This window comes from Schistocerca piceifrons, chromosome 9, assembly GCF_021461385.2.
Source record: "Schistocerca piceifrons isolate TAMUIC-IGC-003096 chromosome 9, iqSchPice1.1, whole genome shotgun sequence".
NCBI classification, from domain to species: domain Eukaryota; kingdom Metazoa; phylum Arthropoda; class Insecta; order Orthoptera; family Acrididae; genus Schistocerca; species Schistocerca piceifrons.
Window position 1 is genome coordinate 162,917,550 of NC_060146.1, and position 20,726 is coordinate 162,938,275.

Sequence of the window (20,726 nt, forward strand, 5' to 3'; positions counted from 1 at the left end):
TCCAGAACACAGGGAAAAGCCGACAGGATTAACCTTGATCAGTTCATCACGTTCCTCAACGAGAAGCAGCGTGATCCTCGCCTCAATGAAATTCTGTACCCACTGTACGATGAGAAGCGGGCTGCAGAAATAATAACGACATACGAACAGGATGAGGAAGCCAAGAATGAGAGTGAGTCATTTCATTGGTCCTTTGGAACTATGGTTAATTTCCATTTACTTAATCAAAATGAAAATGTCGGGCTACATAAGGAATAATGAAAAGTACGATAGCTGTACTCGCGAGAGAAATCGGCTGGGTCGACAGGTAGATGTGAGACACAGGCAGCAGCTTTCAGAATTCTGGGGACTTACATAGCTCTATCAGTAACACCTGTTCCATAGCTGAGGTCGCTAATACGTGCCTGTGTGGTGGCACTCTGCTCGGAGATAGCTGGTTTGGATCTTGGTGGTGAAAGAAAAAAATTATTGCTAGTAATCATGACAAAAAGTTCGCAATCACCAGACTTAATGTCCGCTGTCCCAGAACATTGAACCTCTCGGTATCCCTGGCTACATTCTGAAGCTGGCCACAGTGTCTCGGAGAATGAGGGCACAAGTTACTGTCAGTGGTGATCCATCCATACATGCTCCCATTACAGCAGTCTCTACTCAACAGATGCACATGCCACACGACTCGCACATACTGTGAGCACGGATGCCGTCGTGTGCCGAGCGACGGGAGCCTTTTCAATTGGTGGCTGAACTGCCCCTCTGGGTGTCCCAAGTGGCAGCACCACATGACTGTTTCTCTCTTCAGTTGTGTGGGACTATGTCTTTTTTTTCTCAACTGTAAGTGTAAAGGAATAGAGACTAAAGAAGTTAGGGAAAAATATGAATACATGACTGTCAGAGACCAGCTCATAACAAATGGACTGTGAGCAAATATAACGGACAAAAGTGTCGGCAGTAGATAAAAGGTAACAGATAGTGTGCACCTCTGCCTGTGACCCTGCCCCCTCACTGCCTCTCCTGCTGGTGAAAGGCCTGTCGTGGGCAACCTCTGGGACTTTCGAAAACCTCTGGTTCCTCTAAATTATATGGGTTCTGTTCCCTAACTTTGTGCAGTTGCATCAGTTAATAACTAATAGATTACGGCCACAGTCTGCGTCTGCTCCTGGAAATGTGGTGCAATTTTTAATCTAGTTTCAGAATATCTTTATCAGAAACCTACCGATAACCCCAGCTCTCCTCCACACTTGTGGCATTCTGTTGTGGTTCTTAAACTGAATGATAGCAATGATTAAACTCTGCTCTGTGCAGTATTCATTCAACCAGGTGGCTTCCCCTTTCACTCCTTTCCTACACTCTGTATTCTCTTACTATTTTCCTTCTCTTCATTTTCATAGTATTGCACTCCAGTCCCCCATTTGAATTAAATTTTAGTCTTCACTATGTGAAAAATTTATTTTAACCCATAATACATTCATCCACTATCTTCATCACCTACAGAGATAGTATGTGTATAAACCAGATTTACTGTATTTGCTGTCAGCGCTCTACATATCTTGGCGACGATAAAGCATTCACTTTAATGGAAGTAACAAACCACACTTTGAGCTGCAGAATGTTGATTTTTCTCACGGATGATATCTTTCTAAGTAATCACCACCTGGAGGTCCGAATTGGGGAGTGTTTCACCTGTGAAATGTTTTACCCCACAGAAAACATAACAATGTAGTCTGTGCTTGACAGCTCTACCTTTTTTATGGGCACATGCTGCTTTTGTTGCCGTATTTACGTGAAGTGTGCTTTATACAAACTGAACTGAGGAAAGGGGAACATATGGAAAGGACATATAAAATAATAATTTTACAAAAACTGGCAAATATACGGAAAAGTTGTATTATTATTATCATTATTATTATAATCATTGTTCTCATTGTCGTTATATCAGGTTGACAGCTGGCAACCCTTTGGGCAGTAGGATACAAGTATTTACCTGAGCAGGTGTGTGCTTGACTGTCAGATGGTGACTGTGGGTGGCGTTTGGTGTTTAGCGGTTAATGGTGAATGGACGAAGTGGCCTCAGCAGGATCTGATCACGTCCAATAAATTCCAACTGTTACTGTAGAAACTTAATCCTAGAGAAGGTGCACTCTTAATAGTTACAGGAGCACTGGAATAATTTAGTTACAAATTAATTGCCTTCTACTTTGGAAGAACAAACACTGTTTTTTGCAGAGAACTGTTGTTTGAGAATGACTTTCACAGACAAAATCATTACAAGAGCTACAACTTATTGTTGTGAAGCTTTTCTTTGCCCTTCCACAATTCTACATCTGCCTTTTTGCTTTACTGGTTGCTCTTGTATATGCATCTCTTGAACTCTGTAACAGCACACGTGTGTGCCAGCATCAAGTGGTACACTTGGTATCGCACATCTTTTGATAAGGTGTGTTTTTATGAGTTAAAAAGAAAGGTTCTATAGAAGAACTGTACTTGGAAATTTCTCCTTCTTTTCATTTGCTCGAAATAACACACATGCATCGATACCAGCCACGTTTGACAGTGCATATTGTATAGTCAATCCATCTTCTTGTCATTTGCATTATTTAATATTTATTGCGCAGTTGGTCAACAGATTTGACCCCACCATTTGTCTTATTACAATCTAGCTATAATGTGAGGCTTCGTATTGGCCTCAGATACTGTTACCTCACTGTACATTGTGGAAATGTGTAGAAGAGATGCATTATGTTTAGGTACGTACAGTACCGTAGTAATGTCATTCTAGCATCCCAAAACTGCTGAACTGATTTCTCAGTTCTCGTTGGACAAAAACTCGGGTAGTATTTCATTTTTATGCTTGTGTATAGTTCCTGTATAAGTTATATTGTTTTTCACCAGAGAGAGAGCCAGTAAGTAGCTAGTATACCAGTTATCTGGTGTCACATTTATATTTGTGCCTTTTACTCATGCGGTTAGAGTACATACTGTAGCAAATAGCTTATTACAAACACAAAATGGTCCTTCTGGCTATTTGCCACAATATTCTGAAAAAGAGTGTAGAATGACTTGGCATCACACAGAGCAAATATTTTGAGGCTGGTTTGTTGGGAATGTTTGTATGAAGATGCAATGGCCTCTGATTGCTTTTACTTTCTTATCAATAGTAACAAATTCTCGAAGATCATAACTATCCATGCAATTTTCCACAAATGTATTCAGAAAGCTCCTAAGAGCTGATAATGTATCTGTTTCACATATCATATCCCTAGTTTCTATATCATCGAATCTGATAAACCTGAGAAACGTTAAAAAAAACTCTTGTATCTCATGCAGGCTCTCTCAAAACAATAATTTGGGTTCTTCATTTGACCCAAGTTCCTACACCTTTGTGTGGTTTCAATCTTTGAGGCCAATCAAATAAAGAATGTCTAATACTGCAGAAATTTTGTTACAGTCTGTCAGCTTAACATTCCTGTTTCTAGAATAATTTTCCTCTTTCTGTTTTCTGTGAATGTGTACATTTGTAAGGTGCACAATTTCATCTGTCATTTATGGAATGATTCAATTTCCTCGTCAGTACTTCGTGCTATCATTTTAGGGCTTGTAAAGGTCTTGATAATATTTCTTGTTAGCAAATGTGATGTTTTTTATGCATATCAGTTTTCATCCATTTTGTTTGTTTGTTTGTTTGCCATTACCAATAATTATATTGTCTTCAGTGTCTAACGAAGGTAATCTTTCATTACATTCAATTTTAGAGTGACCATCATGATCGCTTGGTAATATTATTTTATCCTCTCCATCAGAAAACATCATCATCAACATCTCTTCTGTCATATTCTTCCGCAAGAATCTCTAAGTGAGTCTACTCTAATTTCTCCTCTGTCAAGCATTCTTTCACCCTACAATCAGAAAACGAACTTTAGTTAGCAGCTAATGAAGCATAATAATGTACATCTCTAAAATATACCACTTTTTGGCACATCACATTGTGTAAATGTACAAAAGATTATGTTGACAATTTGAAATAGTACTTAAGAGACCAGGCACGTGATGTATACAGTACACCCCTGCTGCAGTTCCAGGAATAACTTATCGGTCCCCTAGACCTGTCAATGCTGTAACCTCTCTGACACAACTAAACATAAGCTAAACAATGACTAGAAAGGTACAGCACTTAGATGGATATAACGTTGGCCTTCTTCATGTAGAGTGCAAAAGGTGAGTTTGGTGTATAAAATACACCAGCACACCGACTCTAGGGTTAAAAGGGGGGTGTTTCTATGTGTCATTTGACCAACTGATTTTAAACACTGTTCTCGTTTTGCTGCTGTGCAGACAGTTGGCAGAAGCTGTTAGAAATTGGCTGGAGGTGGTGTGTGGAATTGTTAGCAATGCACAGTTTTCAGTCTGATAGTTGGGTGTCAGAATCTTTCTGCAAGTAGTCAGACTGCTGCAGTTTATTTATAACAGTAGAGGAGTAGCCAAAACATTTAATCACATCTTGTGTGTCAAACTGAGACCACTGGCCTTTATTTGGACCAGTTCTAATTGTGTAGTAGTGCAGAGAAAGGATCTGGGTCCACTGACGAACGTTTCAGGGCAAACTTGTGGAGCAGCACTTACACAGTTTGCTTCGTGTGCTGCACACTGTTAAGGGTGGACAGTTTCCAGCTGCAGCCACAAGAGGGATGTCGTGAGAGCTTGAGACAGCTGGTCATGCTCTGTCTCTTATCTGACAGTTCATGTTGCAGTTTGGTGATCAGTAAAAAAAAAAAAAAAATGGGTAATGGAAGGCATTAGAACACGTTTCTGTAATATTGTTGTAACAGATACACAGCTGCCCAAAAGTTTACTGACAGTTTTGAAGCCTAGAGATAGAAAAACGAACAGTGGAGTTATGATGCTAGAAATAGTAATTTGTCACAATACTAGGTTACGAAACTTGTCACGCAAAATGAGTTGTGTCAGCTATTACCTAAAGAGAAACTGTAGTAAAATATCATCAGAACTGTGTGTTTGCCACTTGTTGGCAGCTGCCAGCAGCCCAGTCCACTCCGCTCCAGTCCTCCATATGGCGACGTAACTCGGGGGAACTGTAGAGGGCTGACAGTGCATTTCTCTGGGAAATTTGAGATTGCAAAAGCTTTTCCCTCTGTCTTCAAAACAGACTGTTGAAATTTGAGTAAAATGAAATAATTTAACCAATAAAACTTTGAGAGGTACTGGTGAAGTACAGTATAGCATCCGTTATCTGAACATCAGTTGACCGGACGACTGCTTGACCCAACTGTTACTTGCTCGTGTGGGCCAGCCTCCATCGTTACAGACTCCCATCCCTGGCGACAGTGCTGACTTGATGACAGTTGTAACTGTTTGTGCTCCGTTACAATTACTCTTGTCAGCTTTGCTGCATAAATGAAACATTGTTCTCTCTGAGAGAGATGAACCAGTTTAATAAAAGGTTAGAAGAAGCTGAATCTGCAACCAATGAATAAGAGGTTGGTACCTGAGTTCAATTCTGCTGATTGATTGGCAAGTCGTAAAACTGCACAGCTTGCCACAAATGTCGTTCTAGATGATGCTGTGTACAAGTGATTTCTTTGTTAATCTAGTTTGTCCATCTCTTCGTAGGGCACTCAGTTGATCTTTCTCCTGGTCTGTCCCCAAATACTGACATGGAGCTCCAGGTGGGTGCATTTGCTTCACATGACCTAGCCAGTTCAACCTTGCAGCACTCATTCTTTCCTCTATGGTCGAGGTCACCTGCAGGTCTCTCCTTATCTGTTTGTTCCTGACTCTCTCTCTCTCCTGGTTTTTTGTAGAGCTGACCTAAGAAACTTTGTTTCACACGCCTGCAGCTGAACCTCTTCTCTCTTATTATGGCACAGGTTTCCAGGTGATATGTCATGATTGGCAGGAGACAGGTTTTATACATGGTCTGCTTGGATCTTAAAGGGACCACTTTGTCCTAGATTAGGGTTCGTGCTTGGTGGAAAAAGCTGAATCCTTCTGCTACTCTTCTGAAAGCTTCTAGTTCAGCAATTCTCTCCCTTGATATGACACTGCTAAGTCACTTGAAACTTTTCACACATTCAGTCTTCTCTACTTGCAGTATGTTATTACATGGTGTGTGTGTCCCACTCATCTTCATTGCCACTGCCTTATTCTTACTCACAGTCAACTCAAATTCTTTAAAATTTTATTCCAGCAATCTCGTCTCCTCCGAAGGTCGATTTCCATCTCTGCCCAAATAATGAAGTCATCAGAAAAAGCAAAAGCATTAAGATCCTCATTTTCTACTTCCTTTATTTCTTTCACACTTGTGTCCATAAATGTAATGAAAAGTAATGGGGAAAGTGAACTGCCGTACTTGAACACCTCTCCTTGTCTTGACTATTTTTATCTTCCATCTACTACTTGTACACTACTTTCACAAACTTCATACAGTATCTCAATTTTTTTAGTTAGTGAATCAGGAACATTATTTTTTGTCAAGCATTCTCATATTTTATCCCTTGATACACTGTTGCATGCCTTTTCCAAATCCAGGAATACTGTTATCAGATCCTTTGCTTTTTCCCAGTACTTCTCAATTAACTGACAGGGGGAAAAAAAGATCTGCCATTCCCCTGTTACTTCTGAATTCAGGTTGTTGTTCCTCAAACTGATATTCTAGGATTTTTCTCTGTCTCTTTTCTATGGCCTTTTCCATTACCTTAAGACAGCATGGTATCAGTAAGATTTCTTGGTAACTGATGCACTTCTTTTTTACTTCCTCTCTTAAACAGTGGTATTGTAACTCTCTTTCTCCAATCATCTGGCACTCTGTTGTCCTTCCATATTACCCCCAGCATCCGATCGAATCATTGTATTCAAGAAATTCAGTTTAGTGAAAATCTTGGAGGGCAGTCAAATTTTAAAGTGAGCACTGGCTGGTTAAAATGCTTTGTCAAGACATGGCATTTGTGAGCTTCAAATATGAGGAGAAAAACTATCTGCTGGTCCTTTATCAGTTGGATATTTCAAAATCAAACTAAAAAATGTATTAAGACAAGAAGATTATGCCATCGAAAATATTTGCACTTTTGACAAAACTGAACTCAATTGGAAAGCACTGTCAAGAAAAGCTCTTGCTTCATGTCATGAATTAGCAGCCCTAGGTCCTAAAGTAAGCAAGGATTACATTACTGCTTTAGCTTGTTCTGATGCTACTGGTCACCACTGATTGCTTATGCTCATCACTGGTCAAAGTAAGAAACCACTTTTATTTCAAACATTGAACAGACATATTAATGTCTACCATAGATAATGGATGTATAGTACAATACTACAAAATGGTTTTTGACCCTCTGTAAAAGTTAAGCAGTTAAAGAATGGCAAAAGGAAAAAAACATTAGCACTTTTTGACAACACATCAACTCAGCCTCACCTGACATCTTAAACAAGCAGAATAAGTTTCTAAAAGATTTTCTTAACAACAGAAAGATGTAGCTGAAATGCTCAGTATGACGAGTGAACTCACTTGACATGAATGTTAGGAGGAAGACGTAGAGTGGATGAGTGTCGACAAACGAGGGCACCAAATCGTGCAGGATAACAAAATTGTAAACCTCATCACTGATAAAGCTGATGCCACCAGCATCTCATCATCTAGTGATCCAGAAAATGAAGACAAAAATATGACGCCTACTTCTAAAGCATATTCATGTTTAGATACTGCCTTACATTGATTTGAAGCTGAAGATGACAGCGACCAGCATCACATATCAGTCCTGGAAAAAGTGGGTTGCTTAGCTGCTCGTAAGTGGGTAAGCTTGCTTAGACAGACCAAAATTAAGAATTTTTTTATGGATTAATTCATATGTATTAAACAGTTCTTTGTTTACTATTTTGTGCTGCATACATTCCTATTGTGCTTGCCTTTCTAATAACAAAAGAGATTCATGTTATTACAAATGTGTGTAGTTTTTATTGGTAAATTGATAAATAAAAGCATACAGTTTGATTATCCGAATAAACCAGTTTTCCAAACACCCATGCTCCCCCGGTACAACCAACCAACCAATTTTGATAATTGAAGCACTACTGTACCACCACTTCATATAAAAAGCACGCACTCTACATGCAGTAATGTCATTTTCAATCATCTTCACTCTTTCACTGGTAATTCGTGTATTTCCAGATGTTCTCAAACTAGCAAAAGTCGTGCCACTGCTGAAAAAGCATTGTACTAATATGTTATTCGGCTACCAGACTATGCAACAGTTAAACAAATGTTATAGTTTCATTGCTCAACGTTGTGGCCTTGGAAAGTTTTGGTCTACCTGAACAGTAATTTTCATGTGTGTGGACTGTACTTCGAAATACGTCAGATGACAGAAACTTGCTGCCTTATTTCACAAAATAGCCCAGCAGAACCCAGTAAAGGGATTGAGTGAATGAATGAATGATGAATGAATGAATGAAATTAAAAATGTACTGAGAAAAGCATACATATTTTTAGTTTTTCAGTTTCAACATTTTGCTGGCAGGGAGCCAGCGACTTTATTAAATTTCTTAAAGCAATTATTAATGATTGTCTTGGTAAGAGGCATGTGTGGATTGTAGCATGTATTCTGTAGACATTTATAAAGCATGTGTTTCCACACTGATGTTTAGTATTAAGATGAGGCACTGTCACTGCAGCATCAATGGGTCAGGTTCGAAAATGAACCTTTAAAATCTGAAGTTAGTCACCTAATATAGATACTGCAACTGCTGACAGAATTGTTAAGTGTACATTCTCAGCACGGAAATAGTTCTCGCTTTCCTACCTGCCTAAGTGAGAAGTAGTCTGTAACAAATAGTGTCTGCAACAATTATGGTCGGGCTCACTTTTTTCCTCCCCCCACAGAGAAGCTGACAAAGGACGGACTGATTCGGTACCTGATGTCTGATGAGAATGCGCCCGTCTTCCTGGACCGGCTGGACTTCTACATGGACATGGACCAGCCACTGGCCCACTACTACATCAACAGCTCGCACAACACCTACCTGACGGGCCGCCAGTTCGGCGGCAAGTCCTCCGTCGAGATGTACCGCCAGGTGCTACTGGCAGGCTGCAGGTGAGGAACGGAAGGTGCTCGATCAGGCCATTGTGGCAGTCTGTTGTATGATTAAAAAAGTAGATTTATCCTTAGTGCCCACACACACTCTCTTTCTTGCTTTTGGTAGAGTGGTGCTTCTATCAAAGATCAAAGCAGGCCACAAAGTTATCACAGTACAACCGTACATTCCTAACTCGATGCAGTGCTACAAGTGTCGTCATTGCAACCACACCCGACTGTCCTGTCGACGCTCGGCCAAATGCGTAACCTGCGGTAGGGATATTCACGAGGGTGATTATCCGCCTCTTTCTCCCTGCTGTATCAACTGCAATGTTAACTGTGCTGTGAAATTGTCCAGTGTATCTCGAGTGGGCTGTCCAGGAGATCTGGGTGGAGGAAAAATTGGCTTACCCGGTTGCTCGGAAGTTGTTGGCTAGTCGGAAACCATGGGTTGTACCATCTGGCACCTACAGTACTGTTCTTGCCACATCTCGCTCCACAAAGGACGTGGCCATGTAGACACGTGACCTAAAATTTAACACCATGGTTGTGAAATTGCCCAGCATCATGGTAATGTCCCTGTCTCCTCCTCCAGCTGTGCAACAATCCTCGAAACTTTTGCCTCATGGGGCAAAGTCACTTGCTACACAACTGACAGGCCAGAGAGGACAGAAGGAATACTCCTGCGAAGACTTCCTACATCTCTTCAGCCAATAAACATCTGAGTCTTTCTCTACCAGCCGGAAAGTCTCCAAGAAGTCAAACGAAGGGAAATGGACTTCTCCTTTGCTGACTCGGAGATCCTCTCCGACGTTGTCGCCACGTGATACCCTTGCCTGGCCGACCTCCGTGTCGCCAGTGTGCACCTCCGATCATTTTTCTGCCATGGACTCCAGAGACTGACAGATGGAGAATGCTGATGCCTCTGTAGACCTTATGGAGCAGGATCCTCTAGCCTTCGTGCACTGTATTTTTTCCCTGCTCTCCTTTCCCCTTCACGATTCTCGTGTGGAATGTTTGCGTCCTTCGCTCCAATAAAGGGGACTTATGGCTATTCTTAGAATCACAGCTTCCACTTGTTCTCTGCCTCCAGGATACAAAGTTGCATCCTCATGACAGCTTTGAACTCTCGTATTTCTTCCTGGTCTGCTTTGACCATCCCCTGAGGAGGACATTCCATCTCATAGAGGAGTGATGCTGCTCATCTAGGATAACATTTATAGTCAACCCGTCTTCCTGACTACCCAGCTTCAAGCTGTTGCAATCTGCCTTTTCCTTGCTCACTTGACCTTTTCCGTTTGTACTGTTTGAATCCCTCCATCATTCGATGTCACCAGGACAGACTTCCTCTAGCTTATTGGGCAGTTATTGCGCCCCTTTCTTGGTGACTTTAATGCACACTGTTGCCTTTGGGATCCTCCCAGAACCTCTCCAAGAGGTGTGCTCGTGTTTGACCTTCTCAGTCAACTTAACTTCATCTGCTTTAACATGGGATCACCCACATTCCTTTCAGACTCCACACACATCTATTCCCATTTGGACATATCCCTCTGCACTGCCCAGCTTGCCCATCATCTTGAGTGGTCTGTTCTATCTGACACATACTCAAGTGACCATTTCCCGTGTGCTGTCTGTATACTGACACCTACTCCACCTACGTGCACACCCAGATGGCAGCTTTCTAAGGTCGAATGGAGGCTTTACTCCTCCCTGGTGACCTTTGATGAACAACATTTTCACTGTTGTGATGACAAGGTAGAATATCTTACAAATGTCAACCTTACTACTGCAGAACATTCCATTCCTCGCATTTCTTCTTTAGCATGCCGTGTCCCAGTCTCTTGGTTGACTGGGGCATGCTGCGATGCAATTCGTGCATGGAGACATGCTCTCCACATTTGTAACCATCATCCTAAGATGCCAAACTGCGATCACAATAAACAGCTGCACAATATCATGTTCTTCGGAATAGCAAAAAAGCTAACAGGATCTAATTTACTAGTAGTTTTATTAGTTCCACTCCCTCTTCTGTCATGTGGACCAACCTCTGATGGCTCGCTGGAACCTTGGTCCATTCCCAAATTTCTGGCCTGGACATAACAGGGGATATCATAGTGGACCCTATTGCTATCTCCAACACCTTGGGCTGCCATTTTGCAGAGATTTTGAGTCCTCCCACTATCACCCTGCCTTCCTCCATCAGAAACAAGTGGAGGAGGCTTGGGCAATAACCCTTCTCTTCTCAGAATAGTGAAAGCTAGAAGGCCGCCTTTACTATCAGGAAGATCATGCTCTTACTTCATCACAATCTTCTGCCCCAGGGCCAGACGATGTTCACATTCAGATGTTGCAGCACCTTTCTCTTGCGGGCAAGCAATTTCTCTTTCATATGTACAACCGCTTCAGGGCAGAGGGCATGTTTTCCAGTCACTGGCGGGAAGCCAGTGTCGTACCCATACCTAAGCCTGGTAAGGACAAACACCTTCCTTCAAGCTACTGCCCCATTTCTCTCACCAGCTGTGTTTGCAAGTTGATGGAATGTGTGATTCATGCCCTGCTTGTTTGCTGGCTTGAATCTCGCAATTTACTAATCACTGTACAGTGTGAATTTCGAGCCCAGCATTAAGCAGTTAACCATCTCGTTACGTTGTCCACCCATGCCGTGAATGGTTTTCTGTGGAAATCCTAGATTGTGGCTGTGTTTTTTGATTTGGGGAAAGTGTATGACACCTGCTGGAGGACTGGTATCCTCTGTACACTCTACACATGGGGCTTCCGTGGTTGCATGTCCCGTTTCTTCGAGAAATTTTTAACAGACTGAGGTTTCAAGGTACGTGTGGATTCTGCCTTGTCAGACAACTTTATCCAGAAAAACGATGTGCCTCAGGGTTCCGTCCTGAGTGTCATCCTCTTTGCTATCGTGATTAACCATATAATGGCCTGTCTCCCACTGGTCATATCCGGCTTCCTTTTTGTTGGCGATTTTTCTGTCTGTTGCAGTTCTCCATGGCATATTCAGCAATGTCTTGATCACCTTTACTTGTGGAGTGTTTACCTTGGCCTGGTTGAGAGACTGTATGCAGAAGCTGACTGGCTACCACTATCCTACCACCATGACTTTCTCCTCAGCAGATACACATGCCATAGGTCTGCCATGCATGGCCACCCATTCTATACCACCTCCTTCGATAACTCCTTTGATCGCCAGTGTGGGGCGTGTCCCTCTTCTGTTACCTCCTGGAGTTCGTTGGCTATTGCTCTGACAGCTTAACTTCACGCTACCTGAACCTTCCCCACCTTCGCCTTCATTCGCTTCCTGAGGACACTACTCCAGCCTAGCTCTATTGGCTTCACACAGAACTTTACGATAGTACTTTTGTGTACGCTGATGGCTCTCAGACTGACTGTGGTGTATGGTGTTCCTTCATAATTGGCACCGCCTTTTTTTAGTGTCCGCTTCTGGGACACTGGTGAGTATTTACAGCAGAACTCTTTGCCCTGTATCAGGCCATACAGTACATCCGATGACACAGGCTTTTCAATTGCGTCATCTGGTCAGACACTCTCGGTGCCCTTCACTGACAAGAATTCTCTTACTGATGATATAGTTGAAGAGATTGAAAAGCTACGCGGTCATATGGGTCAAAAGGAGGTACACTGTTTTCTTTCCTCTGTAAAGTAAGGAAAGGTTCAGTGACATTTAATGTATATAATATAGCAACAAAGGTCATTTTTAGGGATCCGTCAAAATGGTTAACGCTATTTTTGTCAGCCTTTTTGTCCTTCTTGTGTATGTCTGCCTGAATAAAACCCAGAATATAATGTAAATGGATAGATTAAAAATCGGCTCACCAAGCAGCGGCAGGGGAACACACACACAAAAGGATTTCAAACAATGGAAAATCCAGGATGGAATGTAACAATATTATCACACACACACACACACACACACACACACACACACACACAGAGAGAGAGAGAGAGAGAGAGAGAGAGAGAGAGAGAGAGAGAGAGAGAGAGAGAGACTGCAGTCTCAGGCAACTGAAACCACACAGTTTATTTATATCATTTTAGTTTTCTACATTTTTCTACGTCTTTCATTTTTTGACCAGTCTATTTTTCGCCGTTCTCCCTCCCAACTCTGTTACATAAAATGCACTTAGCTTTTCACTCTTATTAACTTGTGCACAATGTTTTAGAAGTAATCTCTGTTTTACATATTACCCTGTCTTCCACCTTTAAGCTCTCAGGTTTTCAAATCTCCACCCCCAACAATCAGTCTTCTTTTCTCATCCTGTGCGGTAAGTCTCCCCTTACCTGGGTTCTGGGTGACTTTTCTGAACTGTACCCCTTTCCCTAAACATCTCCGGTCCTTTTCCTTCGCCCCTCTTCCTTCCCCTTCAAGATGCTGTAACTTACAAAACGAAAGCTTTGGTATGTTGATAGAGACAATAAAAAACACACAAACACACACACACACAAATTTCAAGCTTTCACAACCCGAGGTTGCTTCATCAGGAAAGAGGGAAGGAGAGAGAAAGACAAAAGGAGTGAGTTTTAAGGGAGAGGGTAAGGAGTCATTCCAATCCCAGGAGTGGAAAGACTTAAGTTTTGGGGAAAGAAGCACAGGTATACACTCGCTCGCACGCGTGCGCCCACACACACACACACACACACACACACACACACACACACACACACACACACACACACACACACACACACACACAAATATACAGACACAGGCGGACATATGTAAATGCAAATAGGTTGGGCAGAGATGTCAGTCGAGGTGGAAGTACAGAGGCAAATATGTTGTTGAATGACAGGTGAGGTACGTGCGGCAGCAACTTGAAATTAGTGGAAGTTGAGGCCTGGTGGGTAATGGGAAGAGAGAATATATTCAAGAGCAAGGTGATCCTCATTACCAATAAACACTGTCTGCCTGTTTCCGCCCATGCGAGTGGACAGTTTGTTGCTGGTCATTCCCACATAAAAGGCTTCACAGCGTAGGCATGCCAGTTGGTAAATCATGTGGGTGCTTTCACACGTGGCTCTGCCTTTGATCATGTACAACTTCCGGGTTACAGGACTGGAGTAGGTGGTGGTGGTGGTGGTGGTGGGAGGGTGCATGGGACAGGTTTTACACCGGGGGCGGTTACAAGGGTAGGAGCCAGAGGGTAGGGAAGGTGGTTTGGGGATTTCATAGGGATGAACTAAGAGGTTACGAAGGTTAGGTGGACAGTGGAAAGACACACTTGGTGGAGTGGGGAGGATTTCATGAAGGATGGATCTCATTTCAGGGCAGGATTTGAGGAAGTTGTATCCCTGCCGGAGAGCCACATTCAGAGTCTGATCCAGTCCCAGAAAATATCCTGTCACAGAGGGGGCACTTTTGGGGTTCTTCTGTAGGAGGTTCTGGGTTTAAGGGTATGAGGAAGTGCCTCTAGCTATTTGCTTCTGTACCAGGTCAGGATTGTAGTTGCGGGATGCGAAAGCTGTTTTCAGGTTATTGGTGTAATGGTTCAGGGATTCAGGACTGGAGCAGATTCGTTTGCCACGAAGACCTAAGCTGTAGGGAAGCGACCGTTTGATATGGAACAGGTGGCAGCTGTCAAAATGGAGGTACTGTTGCTTGTTGGTGGGTTTGATGAGGACGGATGTGTGAAGCTGGCCATTGGACAGATTGAGGTCAACGTCGAGGAAAGTGGCATGGGATTTGGAGTAGGACCAGGTGACTCTGGTGGAACGAAAGGAGTTGAGGTTGGAGAGGAAATTCTGGAGTCCTTCTTAACTGTGAGTGCAGATCATGAAGATGTCATCAATAAATCTGTACCAAACTTTGGGTTGGCAGGCTTGGGTAAGCAAGAAGGCTTCCTCTAAGTCACCCATAAATAGGTTGGCATATGAGGGGGCCATCCTGGTACCCATGGTTGTTCCCTTTAATTGTTGGTATGTCTGGCCTTCAAAAGTGAAGAAGTTGTGGATTAGGATAAAGCTGGCTAAGGTAATGAGGAAAGAGGTTTTAGGTAGGGTAACAGCATCCCCACAATGACCCCATTAAGTTTTATTTACATTCCCTCTGCAAACATGCCTTCGCTCTAGCCAGATTACGCTCCCGTATTTTAGTTACTCAGGCTTGTCTGACATTTGGCATTACCCCCAAAGGCCTCACACTTAAAGTTCCCATCTCTCGCTGTAACCCTTCTTTCCATCAGTCCCTATACCAGTTCCTAACTGAACAATCCATAGCCCTCACCTACACATCAACTCAGCCAACGAACACACCCATCAACTCCTGTCCCTAATAAAAGTCCTCAATCTTTCCTCTCCCACATCCACGCCAGCTGTTCAGAGCATCCTCCTACAGGCCAACCGCAAATTAGAACAGCATGCCAACCTCCACCTCAAAAAACTGTCCAATCTCCTGGTTTCCCACCTCTGGAAAGGCAACTCACTTACCAACCACAACCTTTCCAACAAACCTCAACCTCCTCTCATTGCACACAGACCCAGTCTCTGCCATCTACTCAATCTCTCACTTCCAGCTCTAGTCCCCCCAAAACCTCAAAATTGTAATCAACACAATCTGGAACCACAACACCCCAATTCAGTAGTTAACCTTTCCTCCAAACCTCTGTCCCAATCCAGAACCTCTGTCCTATCCAAAGGCCTACTCCCAGATTCAACTAAACAGCCCTCATCAAAGATTTACTGTCCTACACTCGTACTCTCTGCTGGAAATATCACTTTGCCATGAAGAAAAATAATCCTAATCCTACTCCTAATGATCCAACTCCCCAAGACACTATCCAAATTGAACCCTGTTTGGAACAGTTCCGTCCTCCGTCACGGTGGGACCCACCTCCTCTTCCACAAAATCACCCTCTCCAAACCTTCCAGGAATTTCTCACTTCCATCCTTGCCTCTCAATCCTTCTTGAAAAGCCTTAATTCTACTCCCAACATCACCACAGCTGAAGCCCAGGCTATCCGTGATCTGATGGCTGACCGATCCATTGTCATTCTTCCGGCTGACAAAGGTTCCACGACCGTAGTACTTAATTGTCAGGAGTATGTGGCTGAGGGACTGCATTAACTTTCAGATAACACTACATACAAAGTTTGCCAAGGTAATCCTGTTCCTGATGTCCAGGCAGAGCTTCAAGGAATCCTCAGAACCTTAGGCCCCCTACAAAACCTTTCACTTGACTCCATCAACCTCCTGACCCCACTGACACCCCGCACCCCTACCTTCTACCTACTTCCTAAAATTCACAAACCCAATCATCCCGGCTTCCCTACAGCTTAGGTCTTCATGGCAAAAGAATCTGCTCCAGTCCTGAATCCCTGAACCATTACACCAATAACCTGAAAACAGCTTTCGCATCCCGCAACTACCCTCCCGACCTGGTACAGAAGCAAATAACTAGAGCCACTTCCTCATCCCCTCAAACCCAGAATCAGACTCTGAATGTGGCTCTCCAGCAGGGATACGACTTCCTCAAATCCTGCTCTGAAATGAGATCCATCCTTCATGAAATTCTTCCCACTTCACCAAGAGTGTCTTTCCGCCGTCCACCTAACCTTCATAACCTCTTGGTTCATCCCTATGAAATCCCCAAACCACCTTCCCTACCCTCTGGCTCCTACCCTTGTAACCGCCCCCAGTGTAAGACCTGTCCCATGCACCCTCCCACCACCACCTACTCCAGTCCTGTAACCCGGAAGGTGTACACGATCAAAGGCAGAGCCACGTGTGAAAGCACCCCCGTGATTTACCAACTGACATGCCTACACGGTGAAGCCTTCTATGTGGGAATGACGAGCAACAAACTGTCCATTCGCATGAGCGGACACAGGCAGACAGTGTTTGTTGGTAATGAGGATCACCCTGTGGCTGAACATGCCTTGGTGCATGGCCAGCACACTTGGCACAGTGTTACACCATCCGGGTTATCTGGATACTTCCCACTGACACCAACCTGTCAGAACTCCGGAGATGGGAACTTGCCCTTGAATATATTCTCTCTTCCCGTTACCCACCTGGCCTCAACCTCCGCTAATTTCAAGTTGCTGCCACGTGTACCTCACCTGTCATTCAACATCATCTTTGCCTCTGTACTTCCACCTCGACTGACATCTCTGGTAGAGCACTTGCCTGTGAAAGGCAAAGGTCCCGAGTTCGAGTCTCGGTCCGGCACACAGTTTTAATCTGCCAGGAAGTTTCATATCAGCGCACACTCCGCTGTAGAGTGAAAATTTCATTCTACTATTTCCTACATTTTATAAATAAAATACGGTTTTATTAAAGGGTTTTAATTAATGTTTAAAACAGATAAAAAAATCTGTTTTTGGTATTTTTACCCAACTACATTCTAAACCTCACGTGAGAGGGGGAGGGGTTTCCACCACATCTCATTAAATCTCACCATGGGGAAGGGAGGGGGGCGGGGTCGAAATTTTAAAGAAAATACCACACATCAGTAATGGATGTCACCTTATAACAAGAGTGAATTTAGGATGAACTTTTCAATTCATGACCACAATACTAGAAGTAGAAATAATTTTTGCATGCGTTATGTCCTCCTGCTTATGGTTTAGAGTGGAGTTTTATGATCCGTCTTTTAATGGTTTGTTAGCAGACATCAGAAAGGAAGTTGAGGGTCCCAAATATTCAGTACTGAAATAAAATTGTAGGTTATTAGCATCTCCTGCAATTTATCCAAATATTTCCACTAGAAGATGTAAATTCTAGTTGACACTATAAAGTTCATACTGTACAGGCTGTTAATGGCACCAGTATACAGATATTTCCCAAAGTCACTAAACATACTTAAATGATCAGTATGAAGTTGTAGATAAAAATAGTGACACAGTAGTGTAAGATGAGTATGGTATCATCATTTACTTCTAACATCTATCTATAAATAAAGTAATGTAATGGTACATAACTGTGATTCTCTTGAGGTATATTTTACACTTTGCAAAATACACAGATTCTTTTGTGATACTGTCAAAGTAAATAACCTATTCTGGCTTATATTAATGTGCTTGTAGCTTTATTCGGTTATATTTCATAAGAGAATGTTATAAAATGCATTTTTAACATCTGAAAAACTGTATTAATTCTGAATTCGTCAAAGTGAACTAATGTGAACTACTGTTCCACATAACAGGTGTGTTGAATTAGACTGTTGGGATGGCACAAAAGATGATGAAGAACCGATAATAACTCACGGAAAGGCCATGTGCACAGATATTTTGTTCAAGGTGAGTGAGGTTCAGCATTTGTTTTCTATTCTATTATTAGGCTCTTTATAAATATATAGTAAGATAGTGAAGTGTTAAAAATACGGTCACAGTAATTTACGTGTATGCCCTGTCACAAGACTTTGTCACAATATATAGACTGTTGCAACAGGTATATTTTTAAAACTTTTTAAAGAATATTTTACAAAATCCTTTGACAATGTTATGAAAGGCTGCTTACCAGAGATTGTGAGTCGCAGACAGGCACAACAAGAAGACTGCTAAACAAGTGAGCATTCGGCCAGCAGACCTTCTTGTAAAGTAGACAACACACATACGTTCACACAAGCACAACTCACACACACACACACACACACACACACACACACACACACACACACACACACACACACACACGACCATTATCTCTGGCCACTGAGGCCAGACAATTAATCCATCCTGGATGTGTTGTTGTTCCAAAATGTTTTAATATTCTTGATTGCAAAAAATATATTAAATTGCAATTGACTAAAAGTTTAGGTCCTAAACAAGCCTTTTCAGATCTGAAAAAATAATCAGAAACAGAAAATTCCCTTAATCTAAATTGACTTTCACAAACTTCAAGAACAAACATATTTTAAGGTTATTGTTGTTGTTGTTGTGGTTGTGGTTGTGGTTGTGGTCTTCAGTCCAGAAACTGGTTTGATGCAGCTCTCTCTGCTACTCTATCCTGTGGAAGCTTCATCATCTCCCAGTACCTACTGTAACCTACATCCTTCTGAATCTGCTTAGTGTATTCATCTCTTGGTATCCCTCTACGATTTTTACCCTCCACGCTGCCTTCCAACACTAAATTGGTGATGCCTTGATGCCTCAGAACATGTCCTACCAACTGATCCCTTCTTCTAGTCAAATTGTGCCACAAATTCCTCTTCTCCTTCTGTTCAGCACCACCTCGTTAGTTATGTGATCTACCCATCTAATCTTCAGCATTCTTCTGTAGCACCAAGTTTCAAAAGCTTCTATTCTCTCCTTGTCTAAACTATTTATCATCCATGTTTCACTTCCATACATGGCTACACTCCATACAAATACTTTCAGAAACGACTTCCTGACACATACCTCTATAATCAATGTTAACAAATTTCTCTTCTTCAGAAACACTTTCCTTGCCATTGCCAGTCTACATTTTATATCCTCTCTACTTTGGCCATCGTCAGTTATTTTGCTCCCCAAATAGCAAACCTTATCTACTATTATAAGTTCTCATTTCCTAATCCAATTCCCTCAGCATCACCTGGTTTAATATGACTACATTCCATTATCCTCGTTTTGCTTTTGTTGATGTTCATCTTATATCCTCCTTTCAAGACACGGTCGATTCCGTTCAGCTGCTCTTCCAGGTCCATTGCTGACAGAATTACAATGTCATTGGCGAACCTCAAAGTTTTTATTTCTTCCCCATGGATTTTAATTCCTACTCCAAATTTTTCTTTTGTTTCCTTTACTGCTTGCTCAATATACAGATTGAATAACATCGGGGATAGGCTACAACCCTGTCTCACTCCCTTCCCAACCACTGCCTTGCCCCTCGACTGCCATCTGGTTTCTGTACAAATTGTAAATAGCCTCTCGCTCCCTGTATTTTAGCCCTACCCCCTTCAGATTTTGAAAGAAAGTATTCCAGTCAACATTGTCAAAAGCCTTCTCTAAGTCTACAAATGCTAGAAATGTAGGTTTGCCTTTCCTTGACCTATCTTCTAAGATAAGTCATAGGGTCAGTATTGCCTCATGTGCTCCAACATTTCTATGGAATCAAAACTGATCTTCCATGCTTTTGGATTCTACCAGTTTTTCCATTTGTCTGTAAAGAATTCGCGTTAGTATTTTGCAGTATTGACTTATTAAACTGATAGTTCGGTAATTTTCACATCTGTCAGCACCTGCTTTCTTTGGGATTGGAATTATTATATTCTTTTTGAAGTCTGAGGGTATTTCGCCTGTCTCATACATCTTGCTCACCAGATGGTAGAGTTTTGTCAGGACTGGCTCTCCCAAGGCTGTCAGTAGTTCTAATGGAATGTTGTCTACCCCCGGGGCCTTGTTTCGACTCAGGTCTTTCAGTGCTCTGTCAACTCTTCACACAGTATCATATCTCCCATTTCATCTTTATCCACATCCTCTTCCATTTCCATAATATTGTCCTCAAGTACATCGCCCTTGTATAGACCCTCTATATACTCTTTCCACCTTTCTGCTTTCCCTTCTTTGCTTAGAACTGGGTTTCCACCTGAGCTCTTGATATTCATACAGGTGGTTCTCTTTTCTTCAAAGGTCTCTTTAATTTTCCTGTAGGCAGTATCTATCTTATCCCTAGTGAGATAAGCCTCTACAT

General features: G+C 42.3%; 1 protein-coding gene across 4 annotated transcripts in view; it reads left to right on the top strand.

Annotated features, from left to right (window-relative positions):
* LOC124716957 (1-phosphatidylinositol 4,5-bisphosphate phosphodiesterase) overlaps positions 1-20,726 on the top strand; it is a 425,614-nt gene that overhangs the window by 331,903 nt on the left and 72,985 nt on the right. For all 4 annotated transcript variants that reach the window (XM_047243553.1, XM_047243552.1, XM_047243551.1 and 1 more), the window contains 3 exons: positions 6-172; positions 8,888-9,098; positions 18,259-18,352. In XM_047243553.1, coding sequence (XP_047099509.1) covers positions 6-172; positions 8,888-9,098; positions 18,259-18,352 — 472 coding nt within the window. The remainder of the gene's footprint in view (positions 1-5; positions 173-8,887; positions 9,099-18,258; positions 18,353-20,726) is intronic.